Genomic DNA, 21930 nt, shown 5'->3' with positions numbered 1-21930 from the left:
AGGTGCACAGTGGGGTGACTTCACCTTTGAGATCTCTTGTCACACCTGCTGAGAGGATTTCTTTGTTCAGGTAATTTGAACATGTGGCCAGGAGCCAGGTGTTTCCTCAGTCCAGTGTGATGAGGCACCCAGGGTGGCTCAAGAAATGCTTGAGAGGAGCTCAAAACACCACTGCCACCCACCTTCCCCATCCCAGTGTATTTGCTGTTGATTCCTGTGGCTCCAAGGAACAGTAAGAAGGTGACAACAAATTTTGTAGTTTTTTTGACGCCCCCTCTGAGTATAACAAATCACCCATCCCAAAAAAACCCGGAGAAACAACCTCCACCTGAGGAGATGGAGCTCATGCCACTTCCTTGCATGATGCCCTCACCTCCAAGTCCCCAAGGATGCTCCCACTCCAGTGGATAACGCTGTGCTTTAATGGTTCAGAGACAATGGACTCGTGTGCAGTACAAGTGGTCTGTGTGTCCTACACATGTTTACACACTGGGGGTGGTTAAAGCTCCTGTATTTGAACAGCGCTCACGTTCCAAAAAAACGCACCGAGTCTTACAACAGCAAAAAATGTGAACAAAATCCAAGGCCACGAGTAGAGAGAGGTATGTTTTAAGGACTACGGGTCACGTGGAAATAAAAAAACAGCCGTGGTGCAACATGAACTTTGTCCTGAATAGAGATAAGTGGTTAAAACACAACTTTTTTGGTACCTCAGGAACAAGAGCGTTTCACAGAGACTTAATTTCCAAACTAAAGCAGGGAAAGAGGAACAAATGTACTAGTGTGTGCCCCTTTGGTCCTCAAAGTCTCCTTCCAGTTGAGCTAAAAAGAGAGTTTTACTCTGAACCTCAGGCAAGAAGGATTTAAGGCTTTTCAGCTGGATATTTGAAACAATACTGAAGTGAAAAGTGGCAATTTCAGGAAAACAAACGCCACAGAGTGGGTGTGTTCTACCAATGTGCAGGAGAGCTTGTTTATACTAGCAGACAAACACTGTTACAGCACCTAATCCTACAGAATCCAGGACAGAGGATGTTACAAAAGATTTTTCCAACCACATAAAAGATTTTCCTTCATGCGACCAGTGAAGGTCATCAAGGTAAAATTGCTGTAAATTAAACACATGAGCTTGTTCTTCTTGCAAAAGTTCTTTAGGCCCAACTGACCAGACACGATTTTCATTTTGTTTCCAGCATGGGGTGGGAGCAAGAGAGGGGAATGTCGGTAAGACGGAGTTTTCCAGACCGGGAACCGCCTTTTAGGTTTGTGTACAGGACATCTTGGATCACCACTCAGCCAGGCAGAGCTGTGGGAACCTGTGGGCATCCAACCCCCCAGCTGACATTTGTTTTGCAAGCTTTGCCTCCCGTGCTTGGGGTGGGAAGGGTGGTTTTCATTCGCTCCTCATCTGCTCCCAATTAAGAGTTACAAAACACTACCCATTAAAGCGGTAACAAAGTAGAAGTTCAGCCAGGTCCAGCTGACGCTGAAAACTTTTTGTACCCCACACAGAGGTTGCCCCATCCGCAGAGAAAATGTGGTTCAATTCGTTCTGACGGCCCTGGAAATGCTTTTCTCAGCTGCTCTTACGAAATGAGTCGTCATCTCAGGTTCCTCTGCCCTGGAATGACCCGACCTGGCAGCGGACAGGGGAGGTACCGTGTGCTGTGTTCAGGATTTTGTGCTCACCTTTGGTCCCACATTTATGAGAGGTAAATCTCGAAATGCTCGAAATCTTCCCATTCAGATTATCAGACTAAGTTTTAGCTTCTCAGTCTAACCCAATGGAAATCCAAGAAGGAAAGCTCAAGATACAAATATCATTAAAAACCTCTTTGGATACCTTAGCACTTTGCAGACAGAATCTGCAGGGAATTTTTTTCCTCCCCTCTGTTGAAGTTTCCTTACAAACAGTAGGAAGCTGACAGTTCAAGTGGTCAGACATTCTGAGGCACAGGGGAAAAGGTGCATGAACCCCTTTGTACTGAGATAAGACTGTGCCCCAAATAATTCAGAAGTTAATTCCCTGCACGTTAAGAGGACAGAAAAAATGGGGTTTACATTTCTCAAAAAAAAAAAAAATAAAAAACCACACACAAAAAAGGAAGGTTAATACTATCAGGAATATAAAACACATCAGAGGTAACATCTCAGAGGTATAACACACATACCCAGGTACTGAAACAGCCACTGCAGGGCTTGCAATAAAACATAGAGATAATTCAGGACAATCCTGATCCTACAAGGATCCACAGCCTTTCAGTTGCTTCCTGTGCTGCTCCACATTTATTCCAATAAACACAACTACTTCATAAATATCCATTTCACCACCAAGCCCCACTTCTCTCCTGACAGTGGGATATTCTGCATTATGGATGGAAATACATTTCCAACCCCCTTTTTGTCGCTTGTAATTCTGTGACATCTCTGGAAATCCAGGAGGAGCACCCTTCATCACCACCTTTTCCATTTGCCACCAGGAGTCTTTCACTGCACAAAGACTATGACAACAATTCACAACGATTTAGTTTAAGAAGTTGGGTGTAGGAACAAGAACAGACAGTGACACGGGACAGAACAATCCAGAGTGCATTCAGAGGGTAACACAGTTTCAGCTCCTGATGAGTGTCAAGAATTCCTCGCGGGTCTTTGGATCTTCCCGGAATACCCCCAACATTGTGCTGGTTACTGTTTTACTGTTCATTTTCTGTACCCCACGCATTACCATACACATATGCCTAGGAGAGATGAGAGCGGAGTCAATACATCAGGAATGCTCATAGGAAAGGAGCAATCCCACGGAGAGGGATGTTTCTTACATGGTCACAGTCAGTCCTGGGGAGGTAACAAAACCCCCATATCCAGAATGGACATCTGTCTGTAGTACCTGAGCTAAGGAAAAGAGCCATTCCCAGCCTCTGAGAACTGCCTTCTCTCCTCTGATCCCAGGAAAATCCCACCTTCCCAAGGTACATTCTGATCACAGGGACATGCCTGCTGCTAGTCCCAAACTCTGTTCTGCTTGAGGACATACAAGGTGCACTGAGGTAGAGCACGGACCCAGTGCCACTGGACAGCTCCACACTGCCAGCTGCCACATCCCTGCAGAGGATCCCGCTTTAAATGGCTCCCACACACCAGGGCACTTTGCTGAATGGGCCAGGATTATTATTTTTTGTTATTGTTATTAATAATTATGCTCTCTGTCCCATGACCAAGCGCGGCACAGGGACACCACGGCCAAAGGGGCAACAGGCACCAGCGCAGCAGCTCACAGGTGGGATCACACACAGGTGGGATCACACATGACTGGAATCACACACAGCTGGGATCACACATGACCGGGATCACACACAGTCCATACACAACCACGGAGCAGCTCGGAGTCACTTACGTGGCTTCCACGACCACGCCGACCCCCGCGGGCTGTAAGGCTTCTGTGATGGCGATTGCAATTTGCTTGGTAAGGCGTTCCTGGACTGGAAAAAAAACCCAAAACACAACAGGGAGCTCAGAATCGTAAAATCCCAGAATAATTTGGGTTAGAAGGGACCCAAAAGTCCGTCTCGTTCCAACCCCCACGCCGCGGGCAGGGACACCTCCCACCAGACCAGGCTGCTCCAAGCCCTGCCCATCCTATTTATGTTTTGCATCCTGAAACAGATCTTTTATTTGCTTGTTTATTTGCATTCCACCTTGGCAGGAATTGCATAACCACGACTTGTCATAACAGCCCTTCCACTTCCTATTATGCACTTAGATTTTCTTGCCTCTCTGTTTTCTTTCAGTTTTTCTCCCGTGTTTGTTCCCAGCTTCGTTGCTGCATGATTTATTACACACACACAATTTGTCTCTTTAAGGAAAGGAAATGGAGATAAAAAACGAGCACATTAAGAGTCTTTTGTCCTGCAAAACTTTATTTCCTGCAGCTCTAGCACCCTCTATTCACCAGTCTGATGGTCACTAAGTCTTCTTTAGCCAAGAACAGGCCAAATTTAACCTCAGGACAATGGGAGCAGGCTGAGCCCAACCCAAGGCTTCAGATCCTGCAGCTTCCTCCCCTTCCCTGGGGCAGCAAGCAGGAACATGGAAGCTCTTCCTTCCTTGCCTTAGACAAGAATTCTTGAAGGAATCTCTCCAAATCTCAGTAGGAGAATTCATCCCCAGCAGCATCCAACTAGTTTAGTTATTCCTGGCAGCTCTACCTCGTAGCACATTTATCCTTGGGATCAGTTACTGCCTCCATCCTCTTCCACAGAAGTTACCCTTGCCTGGAGATGCAGGGGCTAAGCACGACGACAGGTGAGAAACATATGTATTGTTCTCCACACAAACTTGCACAGCTACAGTCCACCTGCAATTCCCAGTCCCCTGCACTGGCTGGGGGAGGAGTGCCCACAACAAACCCAAAACTTCATGTTTACCTTGTAATCTTCTGCTGTATATTTCCACAATCCTACAGGAGAGAGGAAAAACACAACATTATAGTTATTCCCACCTGACCACTGAGCTTCACAATTAACTTGACGCCATCACTGTACTGCTCCGTGTCCTTCCTGGAAATCCATGCAGTGCCATGCTGCTGCCCAGCCCCAGGCTGGCATTCCTCAAGGACTTCCCTTGGCACATCCCTGTGTTTCGTGACAGGTTCCCCTCCACCTGCAGCCCCAGGGTCTATTTTAGGGGCAAACCTGTCGCTTCTCCTTTGAGCTCCATGTGTTGGCTGATACTTTGGAATTCCTTGTACCACTGTCCCCCTGCATCACACAGTTGCAAGGAAATCCATGCCCAAAGATTCCCTTCTCAAACTGAGGTCAGAACACCTCCTTGTGCTTCAATCTAAACCAAATGCTGCTTGAAGGACAATTCAGATACTGGGATTCCCAGGAGGCTGCTGGAATTAGGCAAGAAATGGTTTGGATTCTTGCACTCGACCACAAATATAACCAAGAACAATGAGACAGAATTGGTTTTATTTGAAGCAGAGACCCTCCACCCACATTTCACCTCATCCTTTGCATTTCAGTGCTGGGATCACCTCAATGCTCCCCTCCAACAAGACTTCAGGTTTGAGCCATTGGTGGGCAATGGACACCACCACCACTTACTGATGCACATGTTTAAGAAAATTCCCATAACTGCTCTGTAACTGCATGGGTTGTTCATGCCAACCTCAAATTCTTGATTACACGTGGAGTGGCCACGTAAAGGAGTTGCTATAGCAAGCTTTGATACCCTGTCTGGTCAGAGCAGACACAAACCAGACACTGGCTGCCAGCCCGAGGCACCACTTACAAGAAAAATCTCTGACAATGAGACTCTCCTGCTGTTTTGGAGAGAGAATTAAACGCAGAAACTCCCCTCCAGCAACGAAGTGGTTGTGTTGTAGCAATTCTAAACGAAGCAACGCAATATTTAGATTAAATATATGGATAGGGAGCATGCTGATGGTCAGATATTCTTACACTGGTGTTGCACGTAAGAAGTCCTAACAGCACGTTTTCGTAAAAACAGGCATTTGCAAGAGCATTTTTCAAGCCTGAGCCTAAAATCCAGAGAAAGGTGTTTGTTGACTGAATGCAGGTCATCCACAACTACAGAAACTCACCACATTAGGCTAATCCTATTAGGAAAGATTAGGCCTAGAGTACCAACAGCCTCACAAATCTTTGCTTGAACACTGGTTGCATTATATAGGGCACAACAGGGAGGCATGATTTGGCCCACCAACCTCTTCACAGTAAGCTCTAGAAAGTGAGGACTGAGAACAGTTTTGTTACACAAGAAACTAATCTTTTCATTATTGCAGCGTTTGAGAGTTTTACCCTGCCTTGAAAAAGAGGCTGGATTTAACCTTTCAAGCAGAAATGCAGGTTTGCACGTGTTAATGCAGGTTTCTACACTGGGAATAAATAGTAGCAAAATTGCACACTTCCAGCAGCACACTTCCAGCCACTTGAATTACAAAAGAAAATAATCATTAGAAGCTGTTTTGAGCTCCTTTTTTTTACATCTGCAGTCGAGAGGTAACTAGAGCCCAGAGCAAGCACAAACCAACAGATGCACATTTCAAATGGGATCCTGAATCCTGCGTCGGAGCCCTGCAGAAATGAAACCACGTGCTAAAGGCAGTCTGTTCAAGGAAGGGTGATTCCTTCAGAAATCCAGCTCAAAAAAAAACCCCAAAACACCCTGCACCACCTGAAGATCCAGCCAACACACAACACCAGCCGTGAACTGCCACACAGACTCATCCCCAGGGGTGAGGGGCTACAGAAGGCAAAGTTTTCTGCCCACCAGCTGCAGTGCTGACAGCTCAGAGCCTCAGCCCACAATCCCAGCAGTTCTGTACAGCCACGGAACAACAAAAAATTGTGTGTTGAACAGCCTATTTCAGCCTTTTAATCAAAGCCCAGTCCTGTAAGCACTGCTGAAGACACGAAGATGCCTCCCTGTAATGTGAGGTTCTGTGAGCAAAGCTGTGACCTCCAAGGGCCCTTCCACTCCCAAACCCAACTCACTGCTGTGCAAGCAGAGCACAGGGCAGAGCTGGCTCACTTCAGAGCATTTTACTGTCATATCCTACACATTTCTTACCCGCTAAGGAAACCCAGCAGGCATGCAGATTTACAGGGCTAATTCTCATTAGTGTTATTGGAACTACAGCAGGATTAACAGACCGATCAGGGAAAGCATAAGCAAGAACCTATGTGGTCTTTCTGAACCACAGCCAAATTTTCAGACTTGTTTCTCCGGAGACTCTTCCACTCTGGTTCTCAATAATCTGCTTATTGGAGGGATCCACCATCCTCTTCTCATCAGAACTAGAAAAAGTGTCACTTTATAACAAGATTCAGTGCAACAACTAATCCAAGGGCACTTGCTGAGGGAAAAAAAAGCTATTTTACATAACAAATGGATTTCTCAAGTGTATCACAGTTGTTTTGTTTCTCAGGTTGAGCCTTATCTATAAAATATACCCCACTGAGCTCAGCAGGTCTCAAGTGAAAGAAAGAAATGCCAAATTTATCTGAAGAGTCAGCTAAGAGATGAAAGCTTTAGATTTGCTTTATATCCATAAAGTGTGTTCATCTACAGTTTGGAACTTCTGGATTTTTGTTCTTATCAGTCAGTATTCACACAAGTAGTAAATAGCTGGAGGTGCCCACCGGTTTTTGTGGCCTGCCTCAGAACATGGCCAAATTCTCTTGTCCTTTGCCTCAGTGCTCCCTGCAGACACCAATGCTTTGTACTGGCACAGTCACTGGTGTGAATTAACACACAGCTCCAGGACTTATCTGTCCTCTCCACAAAAAAACAATGCTGAGGATTGGCCTAAATCCAAATCCAGGACAGGACACAGAGTAGTCTGAGCTTTAAAGGGAGACCAGATTAAGAAGATTAGCACAGTTAGCACAGCCTGGAATCCTTTTTACAAATTAGCATCACTTTCATTACAGGAACACTTACCTGGCAAGTTTGCTGAGGCCAAGCACTTGTTTGTTAGGGAGGTACCCGATGTGTACCTAGACAGAGGAGAACAACCATTAACAGCAGCAAAACCAAACTCCAAATGAGTATGAAACTCATGCACAGACAATGAGATGTGCATCTGCCCCAGAACTACCCCTGGAACAGTCCAGAAGTCTTGGCATGTGGGAGCCACGTGCCACCGTGCAAGCCTGGAAAACTGTGGAGTTAACAGAGACTAAATGCCTGGTGAGGTCCTGGTGAAGAACAGGTGAGTTTTCCGAGGGGGAGAAAAATCACAGCTCTTCAAGAGTCAAGGCTCATGTTCCAAGTCTCAGGAATGCCACGGAGTACTGCTACATGTGGGTGCAAAAGGCAGTCTGTTACTCAGCACAGCACTATCCATCCAAAGCAAACATGCTGTTCTTTCAAGACCTAAAATGGATTTTGGGAGAGGAAGGAACAGGGACTGTGCTTTACTTCCAGTGAGAGTTCTGATGGCAAGATGTATTTTGCCACCAAAATCAGGCTGCACTTATTGATTAGATTTTTCCCTGGTTTAGCAATACCATAGATCACTGATGATTAACTCAACTTCCATCCTGCTCAAATATGGATTGGCTGGACATTCCTACTGCAACACGTAGTTGCACTAAATTGGAATAAGTTTAGTAGAAAAGTGCTCAGATATGAGGCAGGGGGGAAAAAACATTAAGCTCCTTGTTTTAAGAGAGCCACACAGGCTACTGCACTCCAGTGGGTGTACAGCTGGATTATAAACCAGCATTTGTGCCACTGTACCAGAGACTTGAAAAATCAGCCAAGATACAGCAGGGGAGTGTCAGTGAGGGATTCTGTCTTAGCACTATGCCTGGAGGCCCCACCTCAGAACCCTCTACCTGTACCACAGTGCACCTTATTACCTGGCTAACTTGCTCATTCCTATCACTTCTGTTGGGTAAATCAACCCACTGACACCTGAAAAGACATGAAACATTTCAGACAAAGCCAGAGACATGACTCAGAAATAAGCGTTGAATCCTGTTCCCCTTTTTCTTTTTTTTTTTTTTTTTTTTGGCAAATTTCTTAATTTCCTTTAAGACAGAACTGCAAACACAAGACTGCTGGTCAGTGTTTGCAGCCTCTTTGATGTACCCAACAGGGGAATGGTTGGTCAGAGAATATTTAGAGGCATTGCCAAGTCATTTAGCAGGACCCATTCGGTGTTTGTGAAGAGATTTCTCCAAACCACACAGGCTAAACAGCTGGTTGTAAAAACAATGCACACATTGCCATGGGAGTAACAGAGAATATACACAGTAGGTGTAACCAAGAATAACAGGCACAATAGAAGGCTTGCACAGAAAAAGAAGTTACCCTGTTTTCCAGTATAAAATACTAACAGTGACAAAAGAAAGCAGATTAAACTGAGTTGACTCAACTAAAATGGCTGGTTTCTGTTCAGATATTCTATTTTTGGGAGACAGTTTGCTTGGAACTTATGAATTTTATAGACAGCACAAGCACTTGCTGCTCTTGGGCCTGGGAGTACTCTATGGCAACAGATGGATCAGACTGAGCTCCATCCTTCCATGCTGATAAGGGAGTGAGAGGCTCAGATGTGCAGCAGGGACTACCCTCCCAGAACTCTTCATCACATTTACAGAGGTTAACTGGAGACCCTTTATTTTCTTTTTCAAGTTGTCAGCACCACAGTTCCAACACCCTCTGGAACTCCAGCCCCTTTCACGGGAGTCCCAAATTAAGCAGCCCCCCGCCAGTCAGGTTTGGCCACCCTCTGCCCGCCTCGGCTCATGTAATTAAGACAGGGCTGCTAATGAGTTTGTTCCACTCACAGAGGGTTTCAGAGATGAATGTGCACTGGATAGCTCTGAGCCAGGAGCTAAATCCGTGACAGAGCCAGTGTGCAGGGTGAGCTGGTTTAATATCAAGATGTCTGCCCTCAAGGCTTGCTGCTGCTTCATGGAGAAGAGCTTTGATATGAAATGTCAGAAACCATTAGATTACTTACAGTAGGAAAGGTTGAGAGTTCCATTTCAGGAGCTTAAATTCAAATAAAACTCACATTAAGGAGGTCTTCCTTATTTGTATTCTGAAGATTAACTTCTAGAACCATAGCCTTAAGCAGTAAAGATTTACGGCCTTAAAAGCTCTGTAGTTACAGCCACCAAGTCTTTTACATGTACTTTAAGTCTTTTGTTGTGCATTCCCACATCTGTTTTGTGAGGAGGAGTTACCTTTCCAACAAATGGAACCAGGTGATGCTCACACAATGAGAACATGTCTATGTCCTTCACAATGACCATCTCATCGTGGTCTTCGTCGAAGATGGCGTCATTCAGAACATCTGAAACCAAACATTTGCATTAAAAAAAAAAATAAGTGTACAAGCACGGTAGGTTCCTGAGAAAGCTTGTAGCAAGGGGGAGTTCTCTCAGGGCTGCAGATTTTAAGGTTCAGATATGGGAGGCAAATAAGGAGTAACGTCACAAGTATGCTTTGGTTTGCACGGGATCACACACATCAGACTCCCTGCACGCTGCACCAGAAGTCAGCCTGGAGTGTTTTATTTAAATAATAGCTTGAGCTCAGGTTAAAACAAGTCTAGTCTTTGCAGAATTACTGACAACTTAAGAACAACTAAGACTAGAGCTGATGAAGCCAGTGCTGAGGATGAGAAGTGCTGAGGATGAGAGCACACCTCAGTGGGGTTGCAGTTGTGCCCCCGCCAGCAAAGCTGAGCTTGAGGTGGGAGAACAGCTAAGCCATCACAGTGGTTTCTTCAAACACTTCAACACCAGCACCACTGTTTTCAATGAGGCTTTGCATGCAAATAAAATATTCTTATTTCATCCTGAAGCACACCAGGCAGCAGCTGTTTAGGCACACACAAGTCAGACACAGATCTGTACCCACAGACCGGGGAGACATGTGCTGTCCTGAGCGGAAAGCAGGCAGGCATATGCACAGTCCAGCCTAATTCTGCACCTCAGAGTTAACAGAAGACTGAGGTGGAGAAACCCAAAAGGATAGCAGGAAGAAGAGAGAGCTCAGCAAGAAAAGGAACATGCAGTGTGACAATTTGCTAGTCTCAAAGCTCAGCGGAACAGATCCTCAGTTGATTTTCCACGTTTAGCAGTCCCTTGACAAGTCCCCAACCAACCCTGACACAGGTTACAGCACATCACCATAGTCTCCATAAAGACTGCAGGTACCTGGATCGTGCTCAGAGAGGTTAAAAGCAGAATGGTCTCAAGTTAAGAGATCAAATCTTTTGAAGCACCAGAGAGAAAAGCTGTATATGAGAGAGAGTGGAGGGAGAATATTGCAAGAAGAAAACGAGCTGTACAAATGGGCTGATAAGGTCAAAGGACTCTGCAAACCAGTCAGCTTGAAGCCACACTGACTCCTTGGAGTTACTTCCAGGAAGCCATGGCCAGAAGGGGAACCAGGGCACTCAGGGACTGCCCTACATCGTGTGCAGTGGAGCTTAACACCTGCGGCGGCGATTACACAAATCTAATAGTTGTGTCTGCTCTGCTTGCCTTGATGCCTCCCCCTGACACGCACGTACACCTAATGGCCACCATCTGCTGTCGATAAGGCATCACCATCACGGAGCATTTTAATTTCCTGCCTCGCTATCAGCACCACACAGGTAACCCTGGAAACTGCGCGCAGGACGCGCCGCCTGCGACGCGTGTTCTTCCCTGGGAAGGGCTGGCAACCTGAAAGGCGGCGAGGCTGAACCCCAGAAGGCTTTAGATCCGGTCAGGGAGCAGGGGTAGGGGGCATGAAAGAGGCCAGGGAGCAACTCTGTAAAGGCACATGGTTTTGTTCTTCAAATTTCAGGGTCTAGTTTACAGCAAACACCGCCGGAGAGGATTTTGGTTACACGGGGAGCAGTTGTGTATGAATTCAGACAGGAGTAGTGAGAATACAAAACAGAGCAGGCTCAGAGGAGAGGGGAGACAGAGCAGCATCTGGGTTCTAAGCTCCCTCCTGCAGCACTCTGCAGATGTGCCATTTCGACAGCAGAAAGGCAAACAGTGGTTTCACAAAACCTGCTACTACGCCCAGCGTTATTAAAACAAAATGCAAACAGATCCATGAAGCATCTCCAGAGTGACTGCTGCTGTTATTAGACCACCAGCTCGGCTCACAGCAGCCTGGCCAGGAGCATATCAGAGCCTGATGTCAGATATGGATTTACGTCAGCGCACTCGCAAAGCAGATTGTTCAGAACAACCAGAAATGGCCAAATTCTCATTAAGAGTTGTGTGACTTTGCAGCACAAGGCCCAAGCTGCAACAGAAGGTACTTCAGCCGTGAAGTCTCATGTATATGCATATACACATTTATTAATGTATAAAATATATATTAACAGATCCTCACAAACTTTCCCTCAAGAGTCCGACTCTGCTCCTGGAATGCTGCAGAGCTGTGTGGAATCATGGAGACAGCTCTTAGCCCTGCTAAAGCCAAAGCTCAGCCAAAGAGAAGTTTAAGTGACCTGAGAAGTACCACACAGCCAACTTCGGGAACAAAATGTGTCCTTCTAACAGCTAAAACAATCAAGCAGGGACACAAAGGCCACCCACCCTTCTTGCACATCCCCTCTTAAACCACAGCCCAGAGTCAGAGCAGTGAGGGCACTGCCCCCTCACAGCCAAGGGAGTTTCAGAGGTGTCTAAGAAAACATCAAGAACGTAACCACAGAGCTGAGAGATGTTTCATGCTCCTTGTTTATAGTGCTCTTGCCATTTTTGCACCTCAGATTTATTTAATATTAGCAGCGAGTTGCAGCCAGGTCACAGATGGTCCCTGCTCAGCTGCACAACCTGTAGCAAGGTGTGCTGATTTTGTCAGCACCAGTTACTCCTGGTTACACCAGGGCCCAAGAAGGAAGAACACAGCTCAGTGTTAGCCACTCCAATAACCCCTCCACGGCTGCCAGGTGATCAGGGAGACAAAGGTAAAACAGAATGTGAGACTGAAGGCCACCACCTGAGTAAAGGGCCACGGTGCCAGGAGAGCCCCAGTCACCCCATCCTGCTCCAGTCCCTCCTGCTCAAACTTCACAGGCCCCTTCTGAAAATAAGAACAGCTTGAAGCCTGCCTATCCCTACCTCTCTCCCTTTGGAATCCAAGCCCTGTGTTGACAAAAGAAGAGTTAACACAGCATCTTGTCACAGTTGTTTCTACCTGTGTCCCACTGCAGCAGTTGTTTGCAGTCACTACACAGGAGAGACTTCTTTGGCAGAGACTCAAACACCTTGTGCAGGGAGACAATACCACTTCAGGTAACTTTGTCTGACTTTTATTATTTTTTTTTAAGTCATTCCTTTTGCAACAGCATCAAACAGGCCCCTGACAAGCTCAGCCTTTATGCTGCAGCTGAAAGGGCAGAAGGGGAAACAGCCTCAGATTAACCAAGCCAGAAGCAAAGCTGGTGACAAATTCATGCCCCTTTTCCCGTTCTTTCATTCCACCCTGCTTCACCAGCTTGATTTCAAGTTTTGCACAGCCAGGATGCTCCCTAGATTATTCCAGCTGATTTTTCCTTCACCTCAAAGTTCATTTCCTGGTATAGAAACTTCAGTGGGTTCTTAACACTGAGCAATCACCTTGTGCTGCAAATTAACTCCTGAAACAGAGCAGAATTAATTTTTTGCCCTTTATCTTCACAGAAAGAGTTGATAAAAGGAAAAATCAGAATTGGATGAAGACAGAATGAGAAAGACCTTTCAGGATTTTGTGTCAGAGCTAAGCAAAGATACCTGTTGCTATAGAAACTATTTGCATGGCTTTAATGTGACACAGGAAAGCAAAAGCACCTCTGGCAACCAAAGAAGCCAGAGCCCACCCAGAATACAGCTCAGGAGGTGAAGGGCATGAAGGATGGCAGCATTGCAGCAGCTTCACAGCACTTCAGATCTACCCTTGTTACTATGCCTGGGAGTCAGAAGAGTGAAGTGCTGTAGGCTGCTCCCACTAGGAGTTAAAGTACTTCCCCGTGGTGTTAAGTTGCCTCACTGCTCCACTTTAGAGAGGAGTCAAACTGTGGATAGTTCAGTGCCAACAGGATGAAGGCAAGCTCAGAAATTCCCTGACATTGTTCTTTGAGCTCATCCATCCTGGCTGAGAAATAAGGCACAAGGTTCTCCTGACACCCAATGCCCAGGTCAAGGCTGTCTTCACTGTCCTCTGCTCTCCATGGTCACCCTCAAGGAGTTCCTCTGCAGCTGAAAACAGACGTAATCAGCAGCAGGAGACTCGGGATAACAGCTGAATGTGTGGCAGGGAAACCAACAGGCTACAGGGTCAGGATTAAATCTGGAAGGAAATTACCGTAAAAACCTTTCAGCTACTGCTGGGTAAGCAGTAAGATGTAGAGTCAAAACTAATTATCTGTTATTTATTCATGTGATGACACTACAGGTAACTGCAGTTAGGGAAAATATTCCAGAGAAGAAACCAGAAAATTATTGCAGCCTGTGAATATAAAAAGGGTACCAGGAATTTATTATGCATAGAGAGAAAAGGATCAGGCTACAAAAACATTAATATAAAGAGTTTGTACTGCGGCAGAAAATTAATGATTTCAGGTTGCTGAGAAAAGGAGTGATCTGGGTATGTTGTTTGCTTCAAGAAGTCTTGAAGAGCTCTAGAAAGAGGCACAGCTTAAAATGCCACATGACTATGTAAATAGGCAATAGAGTTCAAAATCTGCAGAGTAAATTAAATGAGCGGTGTGTGGCTTCCTTGCCATAACACACCTGCCTAACAGGAACCAACAGAAACCTCAGAGACAAAAGAATTTACAAATTTATGCCTACTATTTCAGATTTCATCACCAAGGGACTACAAACAGACACTGAACTCCAGACAGGAACATTTGCTCCAGAAGCAAAGCTTAGTCCCTCAGTTACCAGAAGGGAGGTGAAGCAGGTGTGTGATTTAAGGGACATTTCATAGAAGCAAAGATAAGAGGAAAAGCATTATTGATATTCAGCTAATTCTGGCCATGACTTATACAGATTTGTTTGTTTTCCTGTAAGACGCTTTCCACGTGGCAGGAAGAGACTCGAGTCTATTCATAAGTTATCAGCCATTGCAGACAGATGAAGCTAAGATTAGGTTCCAGAAGTTGCCCTCTGACAGGGGGTTTATTAACGTGAGGGAAAGCAGCATTCTGGGGATGCTCATTAAAAGGTATCAGGATTCCAATAACCAGTGTCTCATGTCACAGAAGGGGCTCATCCACACTTCCTTCTGAAACTGAAAGGAAAAATCTGAGAAGGTGAAGCAACACTTTGGAAGAGCAACATGAAATCTCCGAAGGCTGTAACAGTTCAGACCCAAGAGGTTACAACATTCAACAAAATTCCCAACAAACCCCCGAACAAGCTTAGTGTTACTTTAGCATTAACAGGCAGGAGAGATGATCCTGGTAAGTCCCAGTTCCCAGCAGAAGTTTTGCTGCATTTACTACAGTGTTTCAGCTTCACTTACGTGGGGGCAGAGGAGGAAAGAAACCCCTAAAAACCTTACTCTGAACAACCCTTTATCTCCCACACCCTGGTTTACAAGAATCAAGCCAGGGCTGCACCGCAATAATAGTGATGCTCCAGCTGTTAATAGGTTGCTAATAGGCTGCATTCATCCAGCTCTGTGATTCTGTGAACCTGCAGTACCTCGATTCCAGGAAAGGATACACCTCACCAGCCCTCGGCAAAGGGCAGCGCTGCTGATCAAACAGCCTTGTTTGCTTAAGGCACTGCCTGTGTGTTCTGACACAGCGATGCTTAGCACCTCTCACCGAGGGAAAATGAGCAGGCCTGGAAAAATTCATCAGCTCACACCACTGCTGTGTGTAAAAAACACCAAATCCACACTGACGAGATGGAGAACGGAATGTTAAGGCTGAAATATTTCGACATAGGAAAAGCACGTAAACTGATGAGGAAACGAGTTAAGTAGTTGTTATTTGCTGTAAAATAAAAGCTGCACAGCAGAGTCACTTGGCTTCCAGGCAAATAACAGTCAGCCTTTCAAGCCCACAGAGGTTCAGAAAGCAAAGCTGTCCCCTCCCAGTATTTCTGATATTCATTTTCCCTGTTAAACACACTGAAAGGGCAGCTGAACCTGCCAATGTGCTTGAGAGCTGACATGATCACAGGAGTGAGGGCTGGGAAACTTCTCTGACATCAGCTCCCTCTGCCACCAGCAATACACCGTTTAGTGAACATGCTGTTTTGCTTGGAGTGTTTATGGAGGATGAAAACAAGTTAACTTCCTCCTGCAGACGCAGGCAACTTGTTCAACCCTGTGCCTTGTGTTTCCTACAGGATTACACAATCCAAACCAACTCCTTTATGATTTACCTTTCAAAGCATCGTTGACACTGTAAGGGACACAGTTTCTCTAATTTACCATTTAGCTCTGCTTAGCAAGACTGGTTCTGAAGCCTTCAGCTTCAGTTCCAAGCTAGTGCTGTCTGCAATCTTGTATTCCCATTTATTCACTCATTTGCACACATTCGTGCCGTGTAGTATTTATACACAAACAGCCCCTCTGAGCATGACATTAAGCCTTTAGTAAAAGAAGGGACAGATTTCTCAAGGTTTAGTCTTTGTGTGCCTGAACCAGCAGTAAGAAAGCTAAAGGCACCTGGCTATCACAGTGCTGCTCTTAACCTTCATTAACCAAGAGGACAGGGTTTTGAAATCATTATTTTGAAATATCATTTACTCCCAGAAGTAAAAAGCTGATAGATCTGACCCTGGAAAAGAAAACGTGTTCTTGGATGCTCATGCAGGAGCACTGCATGAGATCGAAAAGGTTTTTTGGGTAACTTTTCTGCTCTGCCATCCTTACCAACACACTAAGAGGTTTCTGTTGCAACCACTGTTAGTCTACATCGATGCCCGAGTGTCTGCAGTGAACTGTCAGTATTTTTAATCTGGTCCCAAGATGGATTTTATTTGAAATCACCAGAGGCATCCCTGCTACTCCAGTCAAAGTCTGATGACTAGGAGGACACAAGTGAGAACAACACTCTTGAATACGTTCTGTCAAAGAAAGAGGATGAGGCCTTTAGTAAAGCCAGGATTAATAAGCGACAATCTAGAATGAATAGAAAGAGCCAGATTTAGATATTTAACAAGTAAACTCCACTAATGGCTCCGACATACAATACTGAGCAGCTGCAGAACACAGATAGCAAAGATGAATAAGGAATAAAGCAGGAACACTGTTACTCTGCGCTGTCAAAACCAACCAAGAAAACACACACACAGTGGAAACAGGAAAGCAGAATCAGCTTCTCTGCTGTTCACATAAATCTGAAAGGAGAGAAGGGACGGAATTTAGATGTAGTCTTCCCTGCAATATTACAAAGTTAAGCTATGGCAAGTAGAAAAATACAATTGGGTGCCATGGGAGCAAAGTGACAACACCTAGGAAAGGAGATCAAATGACCAGCACATTTAACCATGCCCCAAATGTATTATGTTCTCAGACACACAGTAAATAAAAGAGATCATGGAATGTTTTCAGCAGGAAGGGGCCCTTAAAGGCCATCTAGTCCAAGTCCCCACAATAATACAGCAAGTGAGGTTTAAGTCAAGCCCTGCAAGACCTCACTTGCAACTTGGCACTTCCCAGAAGGGCAGTGGAGCTGGGGAAGGGTCTGGAGCACAGCTCTGAAGAGGAGCAGCTGAGGGAGCTGGGGGGGGCTCAGCCTGGAGAAAAGGAGGCTCAGGGGGGACCTTCTGGCTCTGCAACCCCCTGACAGGAGGGGGGACCCGGGTGGGGGTCGGGCTTTGTTCCCAGGCACAAGGGACAGGACATGAGGAAACTGCCTCAGGTTGCACCACCTGAGGTTTACATTGGATACTGGGAAAAATTTCTTCATGGAAAGGGTGGTCAGGCTGCCCAGGGCAATGGTGGAGTCATCATCCCTGGAGGGATTTAAAAGCTGTGTGGATGTGGCACTTGGGGACATGGTTAGTGCTGGGGGAACATTTGGAGTCAGTCTTAGAGGTCTTTTCCTACCTTAATGATTCTGTAATCTGGATGTGTACCTATTACATCTTTCTTTGTGTTCCTTTACGGGAAATGAAAACACCATCTCCTGCCTCCCTAAGGCAGATACTCAAGCAGACGAGGTCAGAAGGCTGATTTTAAAGCCTGTAGCTGTACTAACATTCACTGCCCTTGTTCATTTGTGTCACTCTTTCCTGGCAGCACAGTCTGGCAGCACCTCCACACCCTGGCAAGGTTTGGGAGCTGGGTGCCCGTTGCAACACACTTTGCCTCTGGCCATGTGTTTGTACAGCCACCACCACGGAGCTTTTACCTGAGAAACCTTTCATGGAAAGATGGAACTGGCAGCTGTTGTAACTGTCCCTTATCTTCTGCCTGTTGCAGGGATAAACTTGAAACGCTGCTCAACACACATCCTGCAAGTCACTGCTTTAACCTCTGCCTATCCAGACAGTTCCACACGAGGAGCTGAAAAAGCTGCAAAATAAACCTGAGAAAACAAGAGGTCAGGGCTGCTTTCTGGTTTTTTGGGGGGTGAGGTTTGGGTTATTTTAGGTTGGTTCTCCTTTTACAATCCAGTTCCTGGTCCAGTTCACAGCCTGGCCAGGCAGACAGCTGGATTAGCATAACCAAGGGAACAGCACACCAGGATGCTGCAGCAAAGACAGCAGCAGTCCCACACCTAGCCTTGTGCCCAAAATACTTTGTACTTGTTGGCTCTAAGTTTCATGAGGTATTTAAAACTCTCCCAAGCAGAATTTACTTCCCTATTGACTCTCCCAACCAACTCCTCATCCACCAGTTGCTTTGTTAGCTGCCCTGGTCTTGTCCTTTATCTACAGCTCTTCTTTCTTTTTAGCTAGGAAAAGTGGGGCAACTGGAAGCTGAGCATCCTGCAAGAATAGGTGAGCATCTGGAAAGTAAAAGGATTCCCCACCTGACACAGGAAGGTATGTTAAGATCACAGCTTCACATTATTTCCTAAAAAGAAAAGAAAAAAGCAGTCCAAGGGTAGAGCACCCAGCAGTGATGTTTTTTCCTACTCTTGGACATAACACAGCCCTCTACTAGGTATGGATATTCAGAGGAGGAGAGTATCCAGAACCACTCTGTTTAATGAAATGTATGTGAGAGATTAGGAGAGACCATTGAAATCCCAGAGAATCCACACTGGAGCAGAAAAAAGTTTTTTTAATAACTAAAGGTAATGTGTGATCACAGAACTGGCAGCAAGATAAGAGAGGACTTAAGAAGGGCAGCAACCTCATCCAAGTTCAGCACAGAAATTCTTGCTCAAACTATCACTAGGAAATTCCTTCTGCTGGAGCCTGACAGGATGGCTGAGAGACCTCCTGTGTTTTACAGCAGTAAAATGAGGAAAGCTACTCTCACTAGACAAAGGATCGTTCCATGAAACCCTGATGAAACCTCATCTCAAACACACTGTGCAGCAGGACTAAAGGAAGAGAGGAACAAGGGTGGCCACTGCAGCCCAGAGCCTATTTCCAGATGTGACCCCAAAATCCTGGTTTGATCTGAAAGCCAAAACAGCTTCCAAGGCAGAAATGCTGTTCCTGGGGGAAGCCAGGACACAAGACTGGCATGAGGGTACCAGCTGGCCATGAGTAAGTTAATGCTGGAAGTTATATGTAATCTGATTTCACAAGAGCCAACAGCAGAGAAGTGAAAAAGAAACCAAACACAAAAGCCTTCAACTGGAAGCACAGTGCACTTGGAAAAGGACTCAGGCGTCAGCAGAAGCTCCCTGATGCCATCCATCAGCACAGCTCAGCCTTTGCATTCAGCCCCAACACCCTGATGCAGCTCTGGGGCAGGCTCAGCACCCCAGTGCTGTGCTCTGAGAGCAGAACATGACCATCTCCTTCCTCCTTCACACTCACAGATCCTTGCTGACAGTGTTTGCATCCCTTACTGACAGGAACCTGCCTTTTACTGTAACAAGGGGAAGGGGGAACTCCCAAGCTTCCCAAAGCCCTTTTTTATTGTTTGTACTGGGTACAGTCCACAGCCAAGAGGCTGAGAAGAGGGAAAGTGGTGTAAAAACTACATTTCCAAGCAGTATTCACCCTGCTTTGGAACCAAGAGACAACTGTGGAGTTTTTGGTCATGGGGACAACACCTCCCACCTAATTCCTCTCCTCATGCCCTCAGCCAGCAAGCAGAGACACTCAGTTGGGGCAGGAGGGTGAACCTGGGGTACCTCTCCACATCTGCGTGTGCTGCTGGGACCCTGAGATGGGGCAGGGATCTCCCTGAGCTCCTCCTTTCTCCCGACTTCGCTTCCTTAAGTTTCACTGCCACTTTCGAAAAACCTCACCTGACTAAAAGCATCAGCAAAACGGGACCTTTTGTGAGACAATTCACACCACTTACGTCTGCTAATGGAAACAAATATTCCTACCCTATCCTGAACACAGCCTCGCTCGGCCGGGGACGGAGGAAAGCACCATCCGCAAGTTTCCATGGTACAGCTTGAAAAGTTCACCGAAGAGGAGGGAAAGCAAAAGCAAAAGCACTTGCACTGCTCGCCCAAAACAAAAGCATGGAAGTTTACGGCAGAACGGGAACTTCACCAGTACATAGTTTGATAGGAAAGGGAAAACACAGTAACGAGAAATTTGGGGAGGGAGGGGACAGCGAGACCGCAGGGCACAGGTTCTTTCTAACACACATTGCTGACTTAGTGACAAGGGGCACCGGACGGGCGGTGCAGCGACAGGGCAGCGATGGAGCCCGTTTCAAGGGATTAAGCAGGAGAGGCAGCGCCTCGGCTGGTATCACGCAAGCAGCTCCATCCCCATCCCGCCCCGGGAGCGCTCCCTACCCGCGATGGTCTCCTGGTATCCCTTGGTGAAGAACTGCATGGCCGTGGCCGCCCTCCAGGGCGTCTTGAGCAGCCCCTGCCGCTGCGGGTCCTCTCCCAGCGCCCGCAGGATGGAGGTGTAGGCGGCCGCCAGCCCGGGCAGGCTCAGCTCGTTGTCCTCCTCGCTGCGGGGCCGCTCCCCCCGCCACCCATCGCCGCCGCCCGGGGGGACCCGCGGCTTCTCCGCCGGGGCGGGGGGCGGCGGCCGCTCCTGCCGCGCGTACCCGTTACAGCCCCGCGCCCCCTCCATGGGCCGGGCACCGGCACCGGCACCGGCACCGGCACCGACGGGCGCTGTGCGGGCCGTGCCCACCCCGCAGCCCCCGGATCGGCCCCCGGTGCGGGCGGTCCCGGCGCCGCCGCCCGCTTTTATAGCGCCCGCGCCGCGGCCATTGGCGGCCCCGGAGCCGCGTCACCGGCAGGGTCGGGAGCCGGGTGGAAACGGGGTGCGGGGGGTAACGGGGGGATCCCCCGGGATGGGGGTGCGGGGGCGTACAGAGAGGTCCCCCTGCGATGGGGTTACGGGGGGATCCGAGGGGATGGCCTGGGATGGGGGTCTCCGGGGATGAGATACGGGCTAGGGATCCCGGGAGATCCCCTGGGCTGGGGGTACGGGAGGGATTCAGGGGAATCCCCTGGGATGGGGATCCCGGGGATGAGACAAGGGCTAGGGATCCCAGGGGATCCCCTGGGCTGGGGGTGCGGGGGGATTCAAGGAGATCCCCTGTGGTGGTGGTAAGGGAGGATTCAGGGGGATCCCCTGGGATGGGGATCCCGGGGATGAGACAAGGGCTAGGGATCCCAGGGGATCCCCTGGGCTGGGGGTACGTGGGGATTCGGGAGGATTCCCTGGGCTGGGGGTCCGGGGGGATCCTGGGGCTGAGGCAAGGACTGGACATCCAAGGGGATCCCCCAGGCTGACACCCGGAATGGGGGTGTGGGGACATCCCGCAGGTTGAGGTGCGGGTAAGGGGTAGGGGGGGATCCAGAGGGATCCCCCGGGCTGGGGATACAGGGGAATCCTCCAGGCTGGGGGCACAAGGGGGTTGGGGCACGAGCTGATGGCATAGGGCAATCCCTGGCTGAGATGTGTGGTGAGGGCGTGGGGGTCTGGCCCCAAACCACTGTAGGGTGCCCCCTTCAATCAACCCAGTGTGGGCAAAGTCCAAGGGCATGGATGGGGAGGGTCCAGCTGGGATGCAGGTCAAGCTGCATGGCAGCTCCCAGCATCATTCTCCATTGCCTTCTCATCCCCTCAAACTCCTAGAGCCGGGTCTTTTCCCACTGAGATGATGCTGGCACATCTCCCTGGCACTGTTGAAATGCCATCAATACCATTCTGAGAGGCTGTGGGTCACTGGTGTTGGGATGCAGCTGCCAGAATGACCCCAGGAATGGACTGGCCCTCCTTAGTGACCATTCCCACCCACCACCTTATCCTGGCTGGGCTTCCGTCCCTTCAAACCCCTGATGTCTGCAGACACCTTCCTGCTGCAGGGCTGGTG

General features: G+C 47.7%; 1 protein-coding gene across 1 annotated transcript; it reads right to left on the bottom strand.

The window, feature by feature from the left end:
* Positions 1–399: 399 nt before the first annotated feature.
* Positions 400–20755, bottom strand: GCH1 (GTP cyclohydrolase 1). Its single transcript, XM_017836807.1, has 6 exons — positions 20387–20755; positions 9729–9838; positions 7471–7526; positions 4425–4456; positions 3395–3479; positions 400–2738 (listed from the first exon to the last, which is right to left on the bottom strand). The coding sequence occupies exons 1-6, from the start codon at positions 20673–20675 to the stop codon at positions 2612–2614; spliced, it is 699 nt and encodes a 232-aa protein (XP_017692296.1). The 5' UTR covers positions 20676–20755; the 3' UTR covers positions 400–2611.
* Between the last annotated feature and the right edge of the window lie 1175 nt (positions 20756–21930).

This window comes from Lepidothrix coronata, unplaced genomic scaffold (genome assembly GCF_001604755.1).
Source record: "Lepidothrix coronata isolate B3197 unplaced genomic scaffold, Lepidothrix_coronata-1.0 Scaffold284, whole genome shotgun sequence".
NCBI lineage: Eukaryota > Metazoa > Chordata > Aves > Passeriformes > Pipridae > Lepidothrix > Lepidothrix coronata.
This window is presented reverse-complemented; position numbering and strand designations above follow the sequence as displayed.

Bases quoted from the DNA above. Each gene is read 5' to 3' on its own strand.
- GCH1 (XM_017836807.1), bottom strand. From the start codon at position 20,675: ATGGAGGGGGCGCGGGGCTGTAACGGGTACGCGCGGCAGGAGCGGCCG. The intron at 3,480-4,424 runs GTAAACATGAAG...TTTTTTTTCCAG, and splicing joins ATACAGCAGAAGATTACAAG to TCCAGGAACGCCTTACCAAG. The intron at 2,739-3,394 runs GTAAGTGACTCC...CATCTCTCCTAG, and splicing joins GGCGTGGTCGTGGAAGCCAC to GCATATGTGTATGGTAATGC.